General features: G+C 44.1%; 2 protein-coding genes across 2 annotated transcripts; one reads left to right on the forward strand and one right to left on the reverse strand.

Annotated features, from left to right (window-relative positions):
* Nucleotides 1–354: 354 nt before the first annotated feature.
* Nucleotides 355–14,324, forward strand: emc9 (ER membrane protein complex subunit 9). The gene is made up of 6 exons (XM_023999892.2): nt 355–553; nt 5,558–5,754; nt 5,933–6,009; nt 6,165–6,234; nt 6,362–6,456; nt 13,685–14,324. Exons 2-6 carry the CDS (start codon nt 5,560–5,562, stop codon nt 13,863–13,865), a joined length of 618 nt encoding a protein of 205 aa, XP_023855660.1. The 5' UTR covers nt 355–553; nt 5,558–5,559; the 3' UTR covers nt 13,866–14,324.
* On the reverse strand, nt 14,025–22,426 carry irf9 (interferon regulatory factor 9). The gene is made up of 10 exons (XM_023999891.2): nt 22,336–22,426; nt 21,509–21,567; nt 21,034–21,156; nt 20,718–20,898; nt 18,662–18,807; nt 18,112–18,196; nt 17,867–17,920; nt 16,040–16,435; nt 15,798–15,913; nt 14,025–15,418 (listed from the first exon to the last, which is right to left on the reverse strand). Exons 2-10 carry the CDS (start codon nt 21,563–21,565, stop codon nt 15,287–15,289), a joined length of 1,290 nt encoding a protein of 429 aa, XP_023855659.1. The 5' UTR covers nt 21,566–21,567; nt 22,336–22,426; the 3' UTR covers nt 14,025–15,286.
* Between the last annotated feature and the right edge of the window lie 55 nt (nt 22,427–22,481).

Genomic DNA, 22,481 nt, shown 5'->3' on the forward strand with positions numbered 1-22,481 from the left:
CCTTGTCTGTGCACCACATCAGTGTGGGAAGCTGAAAGTACTTGTACAAAAAAAAAGGAGATCTTATCGTATGCTCTGAAAATGTTTATGACAATGTCACCTATTATATGAGTTCACAAGACGGCACAAACAGATGTGGGAGCAGGCTGTACTACATTTGACTATTTTGTACATTTTTCAAAAACCATGTAAAAATGCATTATGGGGTTACAAGGTATGTCAAACAATGTCCACCAGGAGGAGACGCCTCACTGCTTCAACGAATGGGGTCTAGTAACAAATGATTGGCATAATAGAGACGCCAGTAGACTTTGACAGTCACTATTGTAACCAATCCCAAATGCAGATGTGCTGTAGGTGGGCGGGCACTAAACAGGAAATTTGCTCAATCGATGCAGCTTCTGCTCCACACTGCACATGTTTGTAAATTATCCATGTATTCAATATTTTGTTATCTTTATTAATATGCAATATTAGACAGTTGAGTTTGTATCCGGACGCTTGCTTTACTGGTCTTCTGAAATCTCATCCCAAGAAATAATATCCTTTGACGGTAAGTTGCTAGCTAGGATAGCCAACTGTTAGCTATACTAGCTAGCTATCATATGTTTTTTTCAATATCTATATAACGTTAGCTAGTATATACTTTCCCAGATCTATTTGAACTACTATTGGCCATAACTAACTACGTAGGCAGGCCTTTTGACCATTGACGTTGGCAAGCTAGCTTGCTGAGTACTAGCAAAGACCGGCTGAAACCGAAGAGTATGAAGATAGGCTAAAACTGCTTCTCCAATAGAAATCCCCGATCACACTTGTGGGCGATGTCATGGCGACGTTGGCTAGTTAAGCTCATGCGTGCATGTGCAGGCCGTCGAATCAAAGCCATTCCGATATTAAGTCGTTTTTTACCAAATTAAAACGTGTCAGTTTGTCACTTTCACGAGGTTGGAGTAATAACATGTTCAACTATTTAATACATTGGTTCGAATCTAGATTGTACGTTCAGATTTCGAGAAATTTAACAACTAAGGAATCATTTTTCACTTCTCAAACCCATGCCCGGTCTGTTCAGCCTCGCGACCTTGCCCCTCTGGGTTGGTAGCAGTGTTTCCAACAAATTTTCAGGGTAAATTGCTAGAGCCAGGTTGATTTGTTGCTAAATTACGTTACACAATAACGTTACTCAAATTGACTGGCTAAAAAAATATGATTTGACATTTGTTCAGGTACAGACTCCCACTCTTTTCTGTACTTCTGGCTGTACAATTTTGATTGAGAAATGTTAATTGATGTTGTAAGTTCTGTTCAAGATCAAACATTCGTGACCAACTATATTCATGGTTTGGCTCGTCGACTGAATGCTGCTGCCGTCAGCCAACAATGATTTGCAATTTGCTGAAATTGCTGCTGCCTGTGCACGAGCTGAGCGCATGCTGCTGACGTCACTCACAATGCACTTTTGCAGCCAGGCACATGTGTTGTGACTGAGTGTGTGACAGAGAAAATCGTTTTTGTGTAATTTAGAGGGAAAATGCGTGCATTTTAGCGTTTGAGTCACTTTTCAAAAGTTGCTAAAAGTTCCAAATAATTTTTTTTAAGGAGCTACATTTGTTGCTAGGTGCTGTTTGAAAAAAAAGTTGCCAGGGTAGTCTGAAAAGTTGCTAAATTGGCATCACTGGGTCGTTCGCGAACGAGTTAGAGCCGAATCTATTTCTAAAAATAAATACAAAATTAAGATATGAATAATCAAAAGATTAAAATTAATAGAATTAACTAATTAAAAGAACGAAAAAATGAATAAAATAATATAGGCCTAAATGCTCAAGCGCACACACATTCGTTCTGACTGTCTGCTCAGACTAACAGCCTCACCTGTTGTTCCTGTCAATCAGACACGCAGTGTCAACCAATGATCCAAAGATGCGTGAGGGAGGGCTGAGCCAACTCACTCACAGTCACACACTTAGCAGCCGAGGAGAGAGAGGAAGGACAGCTGTGAAAACAGCTGAAAAATGAGTCGGAAACACCAGTAGCATTTGGATGCGTTTTAATAATGTAGACAATGTTAGTGTAGAATTTGTCAAAACAAAATCTCATATAAAGCCGGTTCTACATACAACCGACACCGGCATATGCGAACTGTGAAGCTATCTGTAGCGGAGCTTCGAGAAACTAGCGGGCCTGCTGGTGATAGTGGTGGAGCCAGCACCTCCACACGTGGAGATGTATCCACTCAGTCAAGTTGGCCTGCTCTGCGACCCACAGCATCGCAGTCTTCTATGGGCCAGTTTATGCCAAACGTCTATGTCTGTAGCAAAACAAGGCCAAATTGATATTGCATTGGCAAAAATGATTGCCAACGATTTCCAGGAATTTACGATGGTGGAGGACAGAGGTTTTAGAAATTATAGCAATAGCCTAAATCCAATGTACACAATTCAAAGCAGGAAAACTCTTTAAAAATCACGTATTCCACAACTGTACGAGAGCACACAGGCTTCAGTGCAGGAAAGAGTCCAAAAAGCTACTGCAGTTTGCCTTACCACTGACTGCTGGACATCAAGGGTAACCACTTCTTACATGTCGGTTACATGTCACTTCATTGAAGATTTTTCAATGTCTAGCTGTCTTCTGGACTGCTTTGAGTTCAGTGACAGACACACTTCAGAGAACTTAGCTTAGATGGAAAAGTGGTCTGTTGTGTTAGCGACAATGTAGCTAATAACGACAATGCAGCCAAAGCCATGAAAATGTTTAAATGGACCCATCATCCATGTCTTACCCACACAATACACCTGATTGTAAGAGATGCTCTGAAGGTGATTTAGCCCACTGTGGACAAAGTGAAAGCAGCTGTGGAATACTATCACAGGAGCACAGTAGCTGCCCAGATGGGGATGCCTGAGCTGAGGCCTAAACAAGACTGCTCTACAAGGTGGAATTCAACATTTTATATGTTGAAGCGGTTTCTGGAGTCAAAGGATGTCATCTCTACCCTGGCCATTGTCAATGCACCTGTTGATGCTCAGACCCAAGAGGAATGGGAGGTGGTGGAGGTGTGCAGAGTCCTGGAACCCTTTGAGCAGGTCACTGTGGAGATCAGTGGAGAGAGGTACAGTATGCAGTTATTACTACATCATTATTTAATCCAGTATTATATATGTATATGAGCAGTAAATGAGAATGTAGTATCAGTAGACAAAACATGAACCTGAACTAATAAGTTACTGTTCTCTCTTTTCAGCTATGTGACAGCCTCAAAAATGATACTCCTGTGTAAGGGTCTGCAGCGATTCACAGCCAGCCGCCAGAGAGAAGAAAATGTAACCACAGGACATGTGACAGAGTTGATGGACAGAAACCGCTGCACTTGACCCCAGGTTTAAGTTAGCCTTCAGTGATGCCAGAGCGATTGATGAGGCTCTTTAAAGAATAACCTCAGCAGCAGGGAGGGACAGCCCCAGCAGTCAGCTGGCTCAGGCACCAGGGCAACAGGAAGAAGAGGGATCAGATGGAGCAGAAGCACCAGCAGTAGTGCCACAAACGTCTGCTGTTTGGATGTTGTTCGACGAGAGAGCAACTGGGGATGCAGCATGAAGGAATCCCTCAGCAGATGCCATAATGGAGGTCCGATCCTATTTGGAGGAGCCCCGCCTCCAAAGATCTGCAGATCCTCTGAGCAGGTGGAAGAACAAGTTCTCTGTCTACCCACGGCTTACTAAAGTCATGACAGGGAGACTGCATAGTAGCCACATCCAGTCCCTCTGAGAGGGTCTTCTCAAAAACGGGACAAATAATTACTGAGAGAAGAAACCGCATCAGCCCCCCGAAAGTGAGGCAGCTTGCATTTCTGAATGCAAATCTCTCATAAAAGCAAAATATGGTCAGCATTGCTGTGTGCTGCTGGTTATAACATGGCAATAAAGAAGAGAGAGACCAGTTTAATGTTTTAAGTGGGATGCTGCAGTTTTGCACATTGATGTTTATTTTTCTTTGATATGGTACAATATTCTATTATTATGTTGTTCAGATTGTGTTAGTTTTGAGTTGTTACACTTATATGCATTTTGTTTATATATTTTTTCAAAGAGCCGTTTGGGAGCCAAAAGAGCCGGCTCTTTTCGGTGAGCTGAGCCGAACGAGCCGGCTAACTGAAAAGAGCCGGAATGCCCATCACTACTCTGTGGTGGTACTTCTTCGATGACGTATAACGGCGGTTGGCATCCAATAAATGTTGCATTACTGCCACCTACTAGACTGGAGTATAACTCTCTTATACTTTGTTTGGAGGGGGAAAAAATCAACAAATACCCTACCATCTAACCCTGCACTCACTAAAAACCCACCACCATTACTCAACTATTTAAATCTATCTAGTCCTACCTCAGGCCAACAGCCTGAAAGGACGGGATACCACCACTTACCCTGTAAGTCTTCTGATGTCAAGTCTCGTACACCCAAATACCTCTGTAGCTGTCACCAGAACCTCAACCTGCCTCTCGCACTGGACACTTCTGATTCCCAGCCCTATGGGCACCCCTACAATTATACAATTAACACAGACCACTACTTTCCCCAATGCTACACATTCCTTTGTCTCATGCCCTTCTGTACACTTCTCACTTCCTAGGAACCTCCCTCCTACACGCTGCTGCTAAAAGCCCATAAGCTTGACACCTATAACAACGTAATGTATTTCGGCACAAAAGCTTGTATAGGATAACTTACATATCCTAATCACTTTGTCGGCAAAGACTCAACATCAAAACTCAAAAGAACAAGGGAATCTTCCCCTTCAGTTGGTCAACTTTAACATTTACCGCTACCCAGTAATCACTCCTTTCACTGGCACCCTTTTCTTGGGAGCAAAACAATTCACATCTCTTGTCCCCATTCGTTTAACGCGGAGCTCCTGCTCCCTCCGACCAGCAGAAACACAAACAGTTATCACCAGACCACTTCTGATTACCCTCACCGATTCCACAGCACCCAACTGTTTTCACCCTCTCTGAAACCACAAATGGATCAGCCAAAAGGTCCACTTAAAAAAAAAAAAAAAAAATGTCACTCCTACTGTCACAGACTCATCTTTATCCTGACCCTCGGTGCAAGCCTCGGGCCCTGAGAACTTCACCACACCTACCCCCTCTGATACTTCACCCTCACTCACTTCCATTTCTCCTGCTGTCTTTGAGCCGGCGTATCATTTCTACTTTCTTCTAACAAGGGGGCTACAAGCTAGCTAGCTAGAGCAGTCAATCAATGTCCAAAACAATGGATTGCTGTGTGTCTTTTGATCTAACTGCTTGGGCATCCCTCCCTGGCTCTAACAATATTGGTTGGATGTATTAGTGCAGTTGAAAAGGGTTCTTATTGTGTCATCCAGTGAGTTTGCAATGCAAAGATTTATTACTAAACCTTATTTCTTAGTCTGTCAGCATTCATGTCATTACATCTTCTGTCATCAAGTTGCTCAAATCAAGCCCTGACTAGTGTTTTTGGCCAGGTGTTTTGCTGCATGTTCTCAGATCTGTGTACCCTTTTCTGTCTACAGTCATGGGGGAGGTTGAGTTGTCTTGTCTCGCCTATGTGAAGATGTACCTGCACGCCTGTCTGTTTCCACGGTGCAGTGTCAATGGGCTGCTGTTGTCATCCAGCCCAGCAGGTGGCGCTGTGTGTGTGACAGACTGCGTTCCCTTGCTTCACACTCACCTACCATTGGCTCCCATCACCCAGCTGGCTCTCACACAGGTAACCACCTAATAACCTGTGGTCTTTGCTGTCCAACATACAGTATGTCAGAAATGATCAAACACAAGTAGCCTAACTACTCGTTCTTACCTGGCAGTGGTGCATGTACATTGTGGTTCAGTCTTTTGGCTTGTCATGTATTTATGTGCTGTAATGTATCATACCTTCTTTGCTTCAGGTGGATGTATGGTGTGCACAGACACAGCAGAGGATTGTAGGATACTACCAAGCCAATGCCTGTGTGTCAGACAGCAGGTGTGTGTGTCCCACTGTGGTTCAGCTTCACCATTGACTCTGTGGATGTTAATTTCTCTATCATGTGGTTTCAGCGGCCTGTAAGCCTGCTTATCACATGCTAATCACCTGTGTTAAACAATAACCGCTCCTTCTCTCTCCCCTTCGCTGGGCAGCCCTACGCCATGCGCGTTGAAGATTGCAGACAAGATCGCCGAGCAGTGTAACAATGCAGTTTTGTTAATGGTAGGCATCCACTGTGGTGTTATTGTGTGTGTGTGTCCAAGCCCACAATGCAGCAGCTTTTTGGTAAATCTTTCTGATGTGTGTCTGCATCCCCTTCTCTCTAACTGTGACCTGTGTGGCTTGTCAGATTGATGGTGGAAAGATGTCTCCTGACTACAGGGTGCCTCCCATCGTGATGTATGAGCGAAAAGATACCCGCTGGACCCTCAAAGACAAACACACGTAAGATCTGTGCTATCCTTCTTTCAAGATAGTTAATTACCATTTGCTTTTCTGTTGATAGCACACCTCTATCAAGTACATTCACAGTAGCTGTGGCTGTAGCAGCTGTGTAGGACTACATTGTATTGAAGAGAAAGCTCAGGGCAGAGGGTGTGTGTTTCTTTGTTAACAACAGCCGGTGCGCAATCTCTAATATTAAGGAAGTCTGTTCGCTTGAGTTAGAATACCTCATGATAAGCTGTAGACCACATATGTCAGAGTCAAGGCCCGCGGGCCACATCCGGCCCGCGAGAAGGTTTTTTACGGCCCCTGGGATGATCTTGATTTATTATTAGAACCGGCCCGCAGACCGCAGCAAGCCGGCAGCCCGCAGATCTTTTACACGCACCAATACTACATTTCCCACAATGCAACGGTGACGCACCGAGCAGTAGGCTGCTTCATTTCAATATTTATTGGCACAGCAGTCGTCAGCATCACAGTAAAATTAACTTTCAGATACCCATCAAAAATGGCAAAACGGAAGGTGGACACTGAGAACCGGGGGTTTCAAACAAGGTGGAAGTCGGTCAGTATAGTTCACGGAGGTAGCTGGAAAACCTGTGTGTCTTCTGTGTGGAGAAGCTGTGGCCGGTACTGAAAGAGTATAATCTGAGACGACATTATGAAACGAAACACGCGGACAAAAACAAGAATAGTGGACATGGCAACAAAAGGCTACAAAGGCAGAGGAATTAAAACGAGGCCTCAAATCTCGACAGGCTCTGTTCAAAAAGCCAAATCACAAGGCCAGGCTGCTGTCAAGGCCAGTTTTATTTTGGCAGAAGAGATCGCTAAATCAGCCCGGCCATTTAGCGGAGCGGGGATTTCAATCAAAAACTGCATGATTAAAGTTGTGTACGAAGTTTGGCCCAGAAAAAAGGCAACTCTTTTTTAAATGTGAGGTCTGAGCAGAAACACCATTGCCGAGAGAGTAGACCAGTTGTCCAATCAATCTAAAAAGAGCAGCTTGTGAAAAAGGGGAAAAAGATTTCATTGCATATTCCTTTGGGCTGTGGATGAGAGCACCGACATTTCTGACATTGCCCAGTTGTCAAATTTTCTATCCGCTGAGATGGACTCCACCCTAAGAGTGACAGAGGAGTTTTTGCTTTACGGTTCCTCATGCCATGGCACAACTACGCGGGCCGCATGATTTGTTGAAGAATTGTCAGATGCTGTAAATGAGATGAGCTGCCTTGGGAAAAACTCGTGGGGTTGACAACCGACGGAAGCACCGCGATGTGTGGACACATGAGCGGACTGGTGGCGAGAATACGGGAAAAGATGCAAGAGGAAAACGCGACAGGTGAGCTGACAGCTTTTATCATTGATCATACACCAGGAAGCGTTTGCGGTAAAGCCTTGAAAATGGAGATGTAATGAGCATCATCACGCGCACAGTTAACTTTATCAGAGCCAAAGGTGTTGAATCCACGCCAGTTCAAGGCATTTCTGACGGAGGTTAGAAACGGAGCATGGTGATTGCCTTATCACACAGAGGTGCGATGGGCTAAGCCAGAAAGGTGCTTCAAAGATGGTTCGAGCTTCGTGAGGAGATTTGTCTGTTCTTGACAGCAAAGGGAAAAGACACAACACAACTCCGAGACCGAAATGTTTCTGTGTGAAATGGCTTTTCTGTGTGACATTACGAGTCATCTGAATGCAAATGAACTTGCAGCTGCAGGTCGGGATCATGTCATCTCTGATATGTACAGTACAGTGAAGCATTTAAAACCAAACTGACTCTGTGGGAGACGCAGATGCGCGAAAGAAAAATTTGAGCCACTTTCCCAGCTGCCAGACCATGAAAGAGAAGCTCTCTACCAGTGCGTTCCCGAGCGCACAGTGGCTGATAAATAGGTATGCTTGCCGCTGACTTTCGACGCCGATTTGCTGACTTTGAAGCACAAAAAAGCAGGTTGGAACTGCCGGTAACCCATTTGCTTTGACGTGGAAAGCTCACCACCAAACCTCCAAATGGAGTTGATTGACCTCCAATGCAATGATGCACTGAGGGCAAAATATGCGGCAGTGGGTGCTGCGGAGTTCGCCCTTTCCTCCCCGACACAATGCCCCAGCTGCGCATCCAGGCTGCTCAAACGTTGTCTATGTTTGGCAGCACATACCTGTGTGAACAACTGTTTTCTTTGATGAACCTGAACAAAACATCACACAGAAGTCGACTTACTGCTGAACACCTCCACTCAATTCTGAGGATTTCCTCAGCTCAGAGCCTTACCCCGAACATTGATGAACTTGTGAGAAAGATGGGACACCACCAAGTATCACCCGTCAAACCTCAAACAAGTGAACATTACTGTGCAATCACATATTTAGAGTTTTTACTCAGTTCAAGTTTAAAAGTTAAAGTTTAATATTTGTTTTCACTGCATGTTACTTCTCCTTAAACAAAGTGTTGTTTTTGATTAATAGATTTTTGCACTTTATTTTATTGTATTTCAATCCAATTATATTTTAAAAATATTTCAGTTGAGTGGATGATAGAAAATTGCTATTATTGTTTTTTTCTTTGAAGTAAATTTAGCCCACTTTTGCTAAAATAGAAAATATAGGCTACTGATGGTGCCTTGAATACCGGTTTCTTTCATTTAATGTTCATGTTATAGGGATTTTTATATAAAGGAAATTTGTCTTTTGTGTCTGTTGAAAATTAAAGATTACTGACAGAGCCATAAGAAAATATTGCTTTATTTATCTGATCATATTGGAATATATTTGTTAGGTTTTCAGTAGGTTCAATTAGGTTCACTAGACTATATGCGTCATTTAAAAAAAATTCAATGAACATTCGAACAGTCCGGCCCTCGGCTTGTAGCTAAATTTTTTATTTGGCCCTCCGTCCATTTGACTTTGACACCCCTGCTGTAGACCATACATTTTACCAAGAGAGTTTATCTATATTATTCGTAGCCATCTATTTAGCACCACAAAACCAATGCTGGCACTAAGACCGCACTCAACGAGCTGTAAAGGGCCAGAAGTAAATAAGAAAATGCTCACCCAGAGGTGGTGCTCCAAGTGGCTGGTGACTTTGATGCAGGAAAACTTAAATCGGTTTTACCTCATTTCTACCAGCATGTCACCTGTGCAACTAGAGGGGGAACACCTCTAGATCACCTTTACTCCACACACAGAGATGCATACTTAGCTCTCCCTCGTCCTCCATTTGGCATATCTGACTATAACTCTATCCTCCTGATTCTTGCTTACAAGCAAAAACTCAAACAGGAAGCACCAGTGACTTGCTCAATATGGAAGTGGTCCAAAGAAGCGGATGTTCAATTACAGACTGTTCCGGGATTCATCCGAAGGCACTGAGGAGTTCACCAGATCAGTCACCGGCTTCATTAATAAGTGCATCAACGATGTCGTCCCCACAATTACCTTACATACATATCCCAACCAGAAGCCATGGATTACAGGCAACATCCGCACTGAGCTAAAGGCTAGAGCTGCCGCTTTCAAGGTGCGGGAGACTAATCCGGACGTTTATAAGAAATCCTGCTACGTCCTCTGAGGAACCATCAAACAGGCAAAGCGTCAATACAGGACCAAGATCGAATCCTACTACACCGGCTCTAATGCTCGTCAGATGTGGCAGGGCTTGCAAACTATCATGGATTACAAAGAGAAACCCAGCCCAGTCCAGTGTCATGAGCCTACCAGATGAGCTAAATACTTTCTATGCTCGCTTCGAGGCTAGTAACTCTGGACCATGCATGAGAGCACCAGCTGTTCCGGACGACTGTGTGATCATGCTCTCCGTAGCCGATGTGAGAAAGAACTTTAAACAAGTTAACATTCACAAGGCCGCAGGAGCAGATGAATTACCAGGACGCGTCCTCAGAGCATGTGCTGACCAGCTGGCAAGTGTCTTCACTGACATTTTCAACATCTCCCTACCCAGTCTGTAATACTTACATGTTTCAAGCAGACCACCATAATCCCTGTGCCCAAGAATGCAAAAGTGTCACGAGAATTTTCAATCCCAATGATAATAACTGACAATAGCTCTGACCAATCCCCGAGATCTGTAAGACCATGGGTTTAATAATAATTAGTCAAAGACTCAGTTTATGCAAAAAGATAGTACAGTTTATTCACAAGAACGCTCTGAAGTCCATTATACAAAGACGTACATTTTATAGCTGCGCACATACTTCCACACAAACAGTAGATATCCTACGCACATACATACACACAAACAGTAGGTGAGTTTTATCCTTCTCCATAGTTCTCACCACTGTGTATCACTACCCAGCCGACAGTTCCATTCCCCCGAGATTAGGGGAACCTTGAGAAGTACACCCTATCCTATCATAAGTTTCTCAAGAGTCCTAGCCAGGTCGGTTCAAACACAGTTTAATTGTTCTTCGGTATTTTCTTAGGCACACACATACAAGTTCAAATCCTAAACTACGCCTTGCTCAGACAGTCTGTGTTTTTCCACTATACAGATACATTGTTTAATCTAATTCTGACTAAAACTACACTCATCATCAGATTATAATTTTATGATTCTAATCAATTTCATACAATTATAAGGTTTCAAAGTGGAATTATTTTATCATTATCTTTCAACATATACATTATTTTATCAAAAAGTAACCCAAAAGTGACTATCGCCTCGTTGCACTCCCATCTGTAGAGATGAAATGCTTTGAAAAGCGGGTCATGGCTTACATCAACACCATCATCCCAGACACCCTGGACCCACTCCAATTCACATACCGCCCCAACAGATCCACAAATGACGCAATCTCTATTGCGCCCCACACTGCCCTTTCACACCTGGACTAGAGAAACACCTATGTGAGAATGCTGTTCATTGACTACAGCTCAGCGTTCAACACTAAAGTGCCCTCAAAGCTCATCACTAAACTAAGGACCCTGGGATTAAACACCTCCCTCTGCACCTGGATCCTGGACTTCCTAACGGGGACACCCTCAGGTAGTGAGGGTAGGTAACAACACATCTGCCACAGGGGAGCGTGCTTGGTCTGCGTGGCCGCGAATGACTCCAACACCATCAATAAGTTTGCAGAGGACACGACGGTGGTAGGCCTTCAAGTTCCTCGGTGTCCACATCACTAAGGAATTATCATGGTCCACACACACCAACACAGTCGCCTCTTCCCCCTCAGGAGGATGAAAATATGTGCAAAAGGTTCTACAGCTGCACCATTGAGAGCATTTTGACTGGCTGGCTGCACCACCACTTGTTTATGGCAACTGCTTGGCATCCGACCACAAGGCTCTACAGAGGGTAGTGCGCATGGCCCAGTATATCACTGGGGCCGAGCTCCCTGCCATCCAGGAACTCTATATCAGGTGGTGTCAGAGGAAGCCCCTAAAAATTGTCAAAGACTCCAGCCATCCAAGTCATAGACTGTTCTCTCTGCTACCACACGGCAACCGGTACCGATGCACCAAGTCTGGAACCAACAGGACCCGGAACAGCTTCTACCCCCAAGCCATAAGACTGCTAAATAATCAAATCAAATCAAATTTATTTGTCACATACACATGGTTAGACATACACATGGTTAGCAGATGTTAATGCGAGTGTAGCGAAATGCTTGTGCTTCTAGTTCCGACAATGCAGTAATAACCAACGAGTAATCTAACCTAACAATTCCACAACTACTACCTTATACACACAAGTGTAAAGGGATAAAGAATATGTACATAAAGATATATGAATGAGTGATGGTACAGAACGGCATAGGCAAGATGCAGTAGATGGTATACAGTACAGTATACACATATGAGATGAGTAATGTAGGGTATATAAACAAAGTGGCATAGTTTAAAGTGGCTAGTGATACATGTATTACATAAAGGTGGCAAGATGCAGTAGATGATATAGAGTACAGTATATACATATGAGATGAGTAAGCTAGTGATACATTTTTACATAAATTTCCATCAATTCCCATTATTAAAGTGGCTGGAATTGAGTCAGTATGTTGGCAGCGGCCACTAAATGTTAGGCTGTTTAACAGTCTGATGGCCTTGAGATAGAAGCTGTTTTTCAGTCTTTCGGTCCCTGCTTTGATGCACCTGTACTAACCTCGCCTTCTGGATGATAGCGGGGTGAACAGGCAGTGGCTCGGGTGGTTGTTGTCCTTGATGATCTTTATGGCCTTCCTGTGACATCGGGTGGTGTAGGTGTCCTGGAGGGYAGGTAGTTTGCCCCCGGTGATGCGTTGTGCAGACCTCACTACCCTCTGGAGAGCCTTACGGTTGTGGGCGGAGCAGTTGCCGTACCAGGCGGTGATACAGCCCGACAGGATACTCTCGATTGTGCATCTTTAGAAGTTTGTGAGTGCTTTTGTTGACAAGCCGAATTTCTTCAGCCTCCTGAGGTTGAAGAGGCGCTGCTGCGCCTTCTTCACAACGCTGTCTGTGTGGGTGGACCAATTCAGTTTGTCCGTGATGTGTACACCGAGAAACTTAAAACTTACTACCCTCTCCACTACTGTTCCGTCGATGTGGATAGGGGGGTGCTCCCTCTGCTKTTTCCTGAAGTCCACAATCATCTCCTTTGTTTTGTTGACGTTGAGTGTGAGGTTATTTTCCTGGCACCACACTCCGAGGGCCCTCACCTCCTCCCTGTAGGCCGTCTCGTCGTTGTTGGTAATCAAGCCTACCACTGTAGTGTCGTCCGCAAACTTGATGATTGAGTTGGAGGCATGCATGGCCACGCAGTCGTGGGTGAACAGGGAGTACAGGAGAGGGCTCAGAACGCACCCTTGTGGGGCCCCAGTGTTGAGGATCAGCGGGGTGGAGATGTTGTTACCTACCCTCACCACCTGGGGGCGGCCCGGGTAGCTATTGGTTAACTATTTAACTATCGGCATTGACCCTTTTTGTCTCGATTCATCACATACCCTGCTTTTACTGTTTATTATCTATCCTGTTGCCTAGTCACTTTATCCCTACCTATATATACACATATCTACCTCAGTTAATTCGTACCCCGGGGAAATCGACTCGGTACAATGTGTATATAGTCAAGTTATCGTTACTTATCGTCTATTTATTCACTGTTAGTCTACACCTATTGTTTACGAAGTATGTGACAAATACAATTATTTGATTAGAAAAATATAAATGTATTTGAAGTATACATGAATTAAAGATACATTTTTTTCCCACCCAGGATAATGCTGCAGCAGTGGGAGGAGACTCGGGACATAGCCAGTCAGCTGCTGGACTCTGGAGATCACTCGTTATTAGTTGATTTTGACAGCCATTTGGACGACATCACTAGGGACTGGACAAATCAGAAACTGAATGCCAAAATAGCAGAGCTTGCCTCACCAGCCAATGGTAATGTTTGAAATAAGCTTGTAGATAACTAACTTTTGAGTTACATCTTTAAAATGTAAATAAAGTTGGAATTATATACAGTATGTCTTAAACCTGCTGAAACTACACATATTTAGTTAAGAATCTTATTTTTATTATTACCATCAGCCAAATAAGCACATCATCCACGATAATTTCAAAATATGAAATAGATTTTTAATACGGTCAGGCAGAACACTGACAACACAAAACATGCATAAATAACTGAAATATTGACAGATTTGTGCAGTCTTCCACCTAACAACGTTCTCAGTCCAGAGTGTGCCTTGTGTCAAACCCAGCAGCCATGTTGTTAACCCACTTACAACCATTAACAAAGCTGTGCTCATAGTTCAATGGCTGCCAATGGCATCACAACATTATGTACATCCTGACCCACTGCTTTCAGAGTGTGTAAGCTTATCAAGTCATTAAACTACATCTACAAACTATTTAAAGTATTCATGTGATATTGTGTTCATATAAACATCGGTTCATAAGAGAAAGGAGCCCCCCCCCCCCGGATTCATTTCTATATGACGAAGAGATAAAGTATACGAATATGTTTTTTTCTCAATATAAATGTGCTGAACAAGCATTACCACTTTCAGAAACCAAAACCGCAGACAGACAAGTTGGTTTCCTGCCTCGAACAGTTGACATGGTGATGATCAAATAACTGAACTTTGGCCTACTATGGCTTACGAGCCTGTTTTGGGAGAATCTCATACACTACTTACAACAGCTTCGTCAACAGTTACGCTATCACAGACTATGTAACCAACATGAGGAGGACCCCGAAAGGTATCTGAAGCAGTTCCACAGTCAGCATTCATAAAGACAGCAATAAGGAGTAAAAGTCTCTGACTCCCTATAAAAAGGCCCAATTGTGATATGTTTTTCCACTAATTGGTCTTTTGACCAATCACATCATCTCTTTTCACATCAGATCTTTTTCAAAGCTGATCTGATTGGTCAGTAGAAAAAGATCAGAATTGGGCTGCCTATGTAAAAACACAGCCAAAGCGAGTTGGATATTATTTGGACCAATAGTATAACACCAGGTGATTGGGTTGGTAAAGTGCAATCCTGAAGGCTAAACGAAAGTGATGTCTCCATTCCATGTAGTGCTATTCAGTCTAGTGGTTCATGTCTGAGAAGGCTTGGGACTCCGTTAAATCCGTATCATGGATGTTCAGTGCGATTGAAATGTAAAACTAATTTCCGACTGAGCCGACTTATGCAGCGTTTACCGTGAATGCAGTCTCCACGAACGCGGGAACATTGCCTTTAAATTGCGCTATAGCGCTGAATTTCCGCGACACGGATTGAATTGAGCCCTTGGTATCAGATCAGATAGTGCTTCAAAAAAAAAATCTTCATAATTTATACGAGATGTCCTGTGATCAGATGCTCAGGGGTAAGGCACTGGTACCAGGTTGATGGTGACATCTCCTGATTGGCTGGCTATGTCGCGGAGGTAGGTCATTGACTCCCGGAAGTCTTCAGCTTCTTTGACCTGCTGCTGAGCCCAGGGTAGGGTTATCTGGAGAAGAGGGGGTGCGTGGATCAGTCCCTCTTTAATTCACAGTGAAACGTGTAGTTATCCTGTACTTACATAAACCTTAGTTTAAGGCAGGGATCATCAACTAGATCCAATAATTTCAAACCTTGCTTACATTTGTATACGATCACATATCTCTTTATTATGTGTGGGAATACTTTGGGAACAGATTTCCCAAATTAAAATCACTTGGAGCTGATTTGCTGGTGTTTTTACAGTGTTTTATGTCCAACAGAAAATTTGGGGGCCGCCAGTTGGGAAACCCTGTTCTAAGGTATGCATTTACTTCACCTTTTGTTTACATTTGAACAGGTGTTACAGTTATTTATGAGTAAGTGAGGAAAAGCTTTCTCAGCTGTACCTGTGTGATGATGAGTTTGCTGGATGGGTCTTCTGTGGCACTGAACTCCTCTCCGAAACACAAGGTGATAACACACTGAGGAGGGTCTCCCCCGTAACTGCGGAAGTGGTCCAGCTCTAAGGAAACACGCAGTCAGTAAATACACACTGACTGCTGAAATATCCAATAAGGGGCCAACAAAGAAGTGGGTTATCCTCACCAACAAAAAACCAAGAGAGAGTGAACAGCCCCATGTCGCTCACCCATTTTGAAAGCGTCTCTGTCAAAGAGCAGCACGGGCTCCACAGCACGGTTCATCTTGTGGGGTCCCGTCGTGGTTGAATGTGGCCCTGTCCAGAACACCCGGCCCTGGCAGTAGCGCTTAGCATAGATCCCTGCCCCCGTGGAGGTCAGGATCACCCCTTTCTCCATGAAGGGCAGCAGTGTGGAGAGGGCCTGGAGCCGAGGCCCGATGCCAGGGCTGGAGGTCAGGGTGGAGGGGGACTCTGGGAGGGGGATGCGTGGGAACCCACCCATCATCAGGGTGGGGGGGACAGGCGATGAGGGCAGGTAGGCGATTCGGACATCGCTGCCTATGACCTCACGTTTAAGCACCTCCTGTCCTATGTATTTCACTAAGACATGGAACGAGTCCCGTGCTGGAGTGGGAGAGACAGACAGACAGAGAGAGAGAGAGAGAAGGAATGAGAGTGAATGAGAGACAGAGCAGGAATAGTTCATCTAGTATGGGCCCGATTCCAGCTTAGGAAATTACGCCTTTCTTACGCACGCCTTTCCTACGCACTTCTCAATAGTTGGTATTGAGACATACCTCACGAAGGTGCGTAACAGGCTTTGCAGGCGGGCGCGTGCTTAACAAATGTAATTCAACCGCTAAAAACCCTCCCACTTGCTGGCCAACAGATTATTTCATGGAGTTTTAATTCAATAGGGTTTTCAGTACATTTTATTTAAGCCATCCCTTTAAATACGGTGTACCTTTTTAGTTAGAATTTTGTCGACAGACTCACTAGAATATTTTGAGAGAACACGTTCAGAATATTAGGGATCAATGAAAGAAAGCCATCTAGATATATGCTTATTCGTCTCCGTTTCAGTACAAATTGGTAGATTAAAAAAATACTATGATTTTGTAGATTATTTATTGTAGATTATTTAGGGTTAGGAAAGTACAGTATATCTAAAACAAGTGTAATTTATATTTACAATTCTCTTGTCCAAACGGATTACTCATTTACCTAGCTCTTATAAAGTTGTAAATTACAATACATGAAGAATGGTGTTATTTCTATCTGAAAAAATAAAGTAGATGTTTTTCCACTTGACACCAGTAGGTTCGCTAGATGTTATTCATGGTTTCCTCGCTCCTAAAGCTGGTGGAATTATGAGGGAATTAAGTTGAAGTCAGAATAAGGCGTATCAGGCCTCCTTAGTGGCTCAGGGTCTAAGACACTGCATCGCTGTGCCACTAGAGATCCTGGTTCGAGTCCAGGTTCTGTCGCAGCCGGCCGCGACCGGGAGACCAGTGCGGCGGCGCACAATTGGCCCAGCGTCGTCCGGGTTAGGGGAGGGTTTGGCCGGCAGGGATGTCCATGTCCCATCGCCTCTCCTGTGGCGGGCCAGGTGCAATAACACACTGACACGGTCGCCAGGTGTACGGTGTTTCCTCCAACACTTTGGTGCGGCTGGCTTCCGGGTTAAGCGGGCATTGTGTCAAGAAGCAGCGTGGCTTGGCTGGGTTGTGTTTCGGAGGACGCACAGCTCTCGACCTTCGCCTCTCCCGAGTACGTACGGGAGTTACAGCGATGGGACAATTAGATGCCACGAAATTGGGGTAAAAAATATAAATATCTGTAGCCACACCTACATTTATTCGATCTCCACCCCAGAGAAATAGCATGCTATTCTCATGCTTAAGTTCAAGATCAAAATACAATTAGAGAGAGAAAAGTGCATAAAAATGGAAATGCATTCCATTTACGTGCACTTAACTCAGGTCAGAATCGGCCCCCATGTGATTGAGAAGCTGATTTGACTTCCTTTCTGCACAGCATCATCAATAGCATTACCTCCAGGGGGAGGGACGGTCTCAATCGTGACGTTCACCTGGAGCTCATCGATCGCTAGAGGAAGACAACAGAATATCAACAGCATGTCAATCAACCACATGCTATTGGAGAACTCCCAAAAGTGGAGAAACAGTAGTGGAGAAACAGTGGCTGAGAGATCCAACATCAATTACCACAGAGATTCAGTGTTTGACAGACATTTGGAGGATAGACATGACATTGAGTTAGTAAGACATAAGACTTACTCCCATCGCTCTTCAGGATGACCAAGGGCTGATTGAACTGGTCTTGTTGGATGGTAAGAACACTTTCCTCAATCTCCTGAACAGACTGATAAAAACACACACAAATTGACATAAACAACAAATCCAAATCCAATTTTATTTGTCACATATACATGGTTAGCAGATGTTAATGCGAGTGTAGCGAAATGCTTGTGCTTCTAGTTCCGACAATGCAGTAATAAATAACTAACAAGTAATCTAACCTAACAATTTCACAACAACTACCTTATACACACAAGTGTAAAGGGATGAAGAATATGTACATAAAGATATATGAATGAGTGATGGTACAGAACGGCATAGGCAAGATGCAGTAGATGGTGTCGAGTACAGTATATACATATGAGATGAGTAATGTAGGGTATGTAAACATATAAAAGTGGCATTGTTTAAAGTGGCTAGTGATACATGTATTACATAAAGATGGCAAGATGCAGTAATAGAGATAGATAGCAATAGAGATACATCCAAATGTTTCTAGAACTTTTTGTCTTTAAAATGCCAGACCTACCATGGTGATTGGGGCGGTGATGACCTCCTCTTTCATCTGTTTGACTACAACCTCCTCCTCCTCCTCCTCCTCGCTATCTGAATCGCTGCTCCTTCTCTTCCTCCCTCCTGCTCTGGCTCGGCCCTTTATTTTAACATTCCCCAACACTGTGAAGAGAAAAGGGACCATATGTTAGCAATTTGTTTACTGCAATTTAACCTGCTTTGAAGTTGTCTCAATAGCTACAAACTATGTGGAGTTATTGATGCTCTGATAAAATTTGCACCGCTGTCAATTAACTTCTGTGCCACATCCTGACTGATGGCAGCCCATTCTTGCATAATCAATGCTTGGAGTTTGTGGGTTTTTGTTTGTCCACCCGCCTCTTGAGGATTGACCACAAGTTCTCAATGGGATTAAGGTCTGGGGAGTTTCCTGGCCATGGACCCAAAATATCTATGTTTTGTTCCCCGAGCCACTTAGTTATCACTTTTGMCTTATGGCAAGGTGCTCCATCATGCTGGAAAACGCATTGTTCGTCACCAAACTGTTCCTGGATGGTTGGGAGGACGTGTTGGTACCATTCTTTATTCATGGCTGTGTTCTTAGGCAAAATTGTTAGTGAGCCCACACCCTTGGCTGAGAAGCAACCCCACACATGAATGGTCTCAGGATGCTTTACTGTTGGCATGACACAGGACTGATGGTAGCGCTCACCTTGTCTTCTCCGGACAAGCTTTTTTCCGGATGCCCCAAACAATCGGAAAGGGGATTCATCAGAGAAAATGACTTTACCCCAGTCCTCAGCAGACCAATCCCTGTACCTTTTGCAGAATATCAGTCTGTCCCTGATGTTTTTCCTGGAGAGAAGTGGCTTCTTTGCTGCCCTTTTTGACACCAAGCCATCCTCCAAAAGTCTTTGCCTCACTGTGCGTGCAGATGCACTCACACCTGCCTGCTGCCATTCCTGAGCAAGCTCTGTACTGGTGGTGCCCCGATCCCGCAGCTGAATCAACTTTAGGGGATGGTCCTGGCGCTTGCTGGACTTTCTTGGGCACCCTGAAGCCTTCTTCACAACAATTGAACCGCTCTCCTTGAAGTTCTTGATGATCCGATAAATGGTTGATTTAGGTGCAATCTTACTGGCAGCAATATCCTTGCCTGTGAAGCACTTTTTGTGCAAAGCAACGATGACGGCACGTGTTTCCTTGCAGGTAACCATGGTTGACAGAAGAACAATGATTTCAAGCACCACCCTCCTTTTGAAGCTTCCAGTCTGTTATTCAAACTCAATCAGCATGACAGAGTGATCTCCAGCCTTGTCCTCGTCAACACTCACACCTGTGTTAACGAGAGAATCACTGACATGATGTCAGCTGGTCCTTTTGTGGCAGGGCTGAAATGCAGTGGAAATGTTTTTGGGAGATTCAGTCCATTTGCATGGCAAAGAGAGACTTTGCAATTAATTGCAATTCATCTGATCACTCTTCATAACATTCTGGAGTATATGCAAATTGCCATCATACAAACTGAGGCAGCAGACTTTGTGAAAATGTATATTTGTGTCATTCTCAAAACTTTTGGCCACGACTGTAGAGTGCTGCATGCATGTGGTCATGGAGTTGGTGTAACAGTTTAACTTCAGTCCGTTCCCGGGGACCAGGGACCCTCTGCACACATCAACAACAGTCACCCACGAAGCATCGTTACCCATCGCTCCACAAAGGCCGCGGTCCTTGCTGAGCAAGGGGAACCACTACTTCAAGGTCTCAAAGCGAGTGACGTCACCGATTGAAACGCTATTAGCGCGCACCACCGCTAACTAGCTAGCCATTTCACATCGGTTACATTGGCCAGTATTAAAAATCTAAATCTTCTCAACCTCGAGTGTAACTTCCTCAAACCTAAAGAATGTACATTGGTACACCCGGTCTGTTCCCAGATAGTGGATATGAGGATGTGGTTATACTGTAGATTCCTACACAAGATCAAAAGATAATGTCTGGAACATCGTAAAAGAGGGGTAGAAATAAACATTGCATAACTAACTCACAGTGTGTGTTTGTGTGTCTCTCACCTTGTTCATTCATCGGTACAAGGCAGTACACTTTGTATGGTTCGGAGATGTCTAGCTGGGACCTCTCGGGGACCTCTCTGAACTCCGGGCTCTTATTGAGAGCACAGCGCAGCCGGGTCTTCCAGGAGGCAGGGTCCACACGACCCCCATCGGACAACTTCCCCTTAAACACTGCCCATGCCTATGGAGGAGGCATTTAGACTCACAGCTCAGGAAATAATGCCTACTGTATGTTTTAATAGATTATAAATAACAAGGGGCTACTGTAAAATGACGACTTAACGAACTAGGGATAGTACTGATAAAGTGTCAGGACCTTGAAGATGGCACCATCCTCTTCACTGCGGAAGTCCTGTTTCCCGGCGTGTTTCCAGGGGATACGAAACATGGTCTTGGCGTCATCGTCCCATATCAGGCCAGGGTACCTCCCACTGCTGACCTGCACAAGACACGGTGAGGGTGAGACCAGGACAACACTCACTCAACCCATGTCCCAGACAGACAGTACACTAACTGGGGTGGCAGATAGCCTAGCGGTTAAGAGTGTTGGCCCTATAACTGAAAGGTCACTGGTTCGAATCCCTGAGCCGACTAGGTATAAAAATAAAAACTAGTGGATGGGCCGCAAGGCAGTTGACCCTCATTTCTCTGGATAAGAGAATCAGTTAAATGACTCAAATATACGCGTCACTATGGTGTACCAGCTCAGACACATCCACTGCAAACAGCTGTTGCAGTTTCATTCATTTGCTCAAAAGGAACTATTGAACAAATCATCCTCGAACACTCACCTGGTCTACCATCCAGGAGCGTAGTCTGCGGGTTGAGCGAATTCTCCCAGATGCCATAGCTGTGAAAACAGTATAACTTTATTATTTCCATCTAGTCTGGCAAAAAAATATATAATTGTGTCATACAAACTACACACACAGTATTAGGCCTACCTCAGTGGAGGCTGCTGGGGGGAGGACGGCTCATAATAATGGCTGGAACGGAGCTAATGGAATGGCATTAACCCATGTGTTTGATACCACTCCAGTCATTACCACGAGCCCGTCTTCCCTAATTAAGGTGCCACCAACCTCCTGCTGCCTACATAGGCTGATACAAACAAACTCAATATAATATAGCAAGAGCAGTGCTAGCAAGATAACGAATATTGTGAGTACATGACTGATTATGTATGCGTGACGTGTGTGTGTGTGTGTAGTTCAGCTGAGGACATTCACACTGGCAGACTGCTATGTTTGATTGCACAAATAGCTACTTAAAGGCACAGTGGTAAAGGCTAGGTTCTCATTGAATGCATATCTGAGAAGCGGTAGATCCGTTCTATGAGCGCCATTTCTATGCTTCCAGTTGCGTTTTTGCTCTTTTTACTTTCAGCTTTTTATATCAGCTTCAAAAAGCTTAAATAACAATGTTTCTATTTTTTATTTATGAATGTAAGCAACTATTATGCTTAGAGCCGATACTATAAACAAATCAACTACCGAAGTCCCCATCTAAAAATAGCAAACTAATAAATAAACAAATTGCTAATGTAGTGTAACTATTTTGCATACCACTTTTCCACATATTTAGAATGAGTGTGATGAATGTGAATAGTTTCATTTACCTTAGGTTGCGTTTCCTCGGATTCTTCAATAGGTCGGATTATGAGCGCATAGTACTGTACTTTGACTGGGAAATCCAGAGGCAGTTCGCCCGCCTCCCGCAGAGGCAGACGCTCCTTTTCCCCGAAATCACGTGACTTTAGAGAAA

The sequence above is a fragment of the Salvelinus sp. IW2-2015 genome, linkage group LG14 (assembly GCF_002910315.2).
Source record: "Salvelinus sp. IW2-2015 linkage group LG14, ASM291031v2, whole genome shotgun sequence".
Lineage (NCBI taxonomy): Eukaryota > Metazoa > Chordata > Actinopteri > Salmoniformes > Salmonidae > Salvelinus > Salvelinus sp. IW2-2015.

Excerpts from the sequence above, each read along its gene's own strand:
- irf9 (XM_023999891.2), bottom strand. The coding sequence starts at position 21,565 with ATGGCATCTGGGAGAATTCGCTCAACCCGCAGACTACGCTCCTGGATG. Across the intron at positions 18,808-20,717 it reads TGTACCGATGAATGAACAAG|TGTTGGGGAATGTTAAAATA; the intron begins GTGAGAGACACA and ends TTCTCTTCACAG. Across the intron at positions 15,914-16,039 it reads CAGAGACGCTTTCAAAATGG|AGCTGGACCACTTCCGCAGT; the intron begins GTGAGCGACATG and ends GTGTTTCCTTAG.
- emc9 (XM_023999892.2), top strand. The coding sequence starts at position 5,560 with ATGGGGGAGGTTGAGTTGTCTTGTCTCGCCTATGTGAAGATGTACCTG. Across the intron at positions 6,235-6,361 it reads ACAATGCAGTTTTGTTAATG|ATTGATGGTGGAAAGATGTC; the intron begins GTAGGCATCCAC and ends GTGGCTTGTCAG. Across the intron at positions 6,457-13,684 it reads ACCCTCAAAGACAAACACAC|GATAATGCTGCAGCAGTGGG; the intron begins GTAAGATCTGTG and ends TTTCCCACCCAG.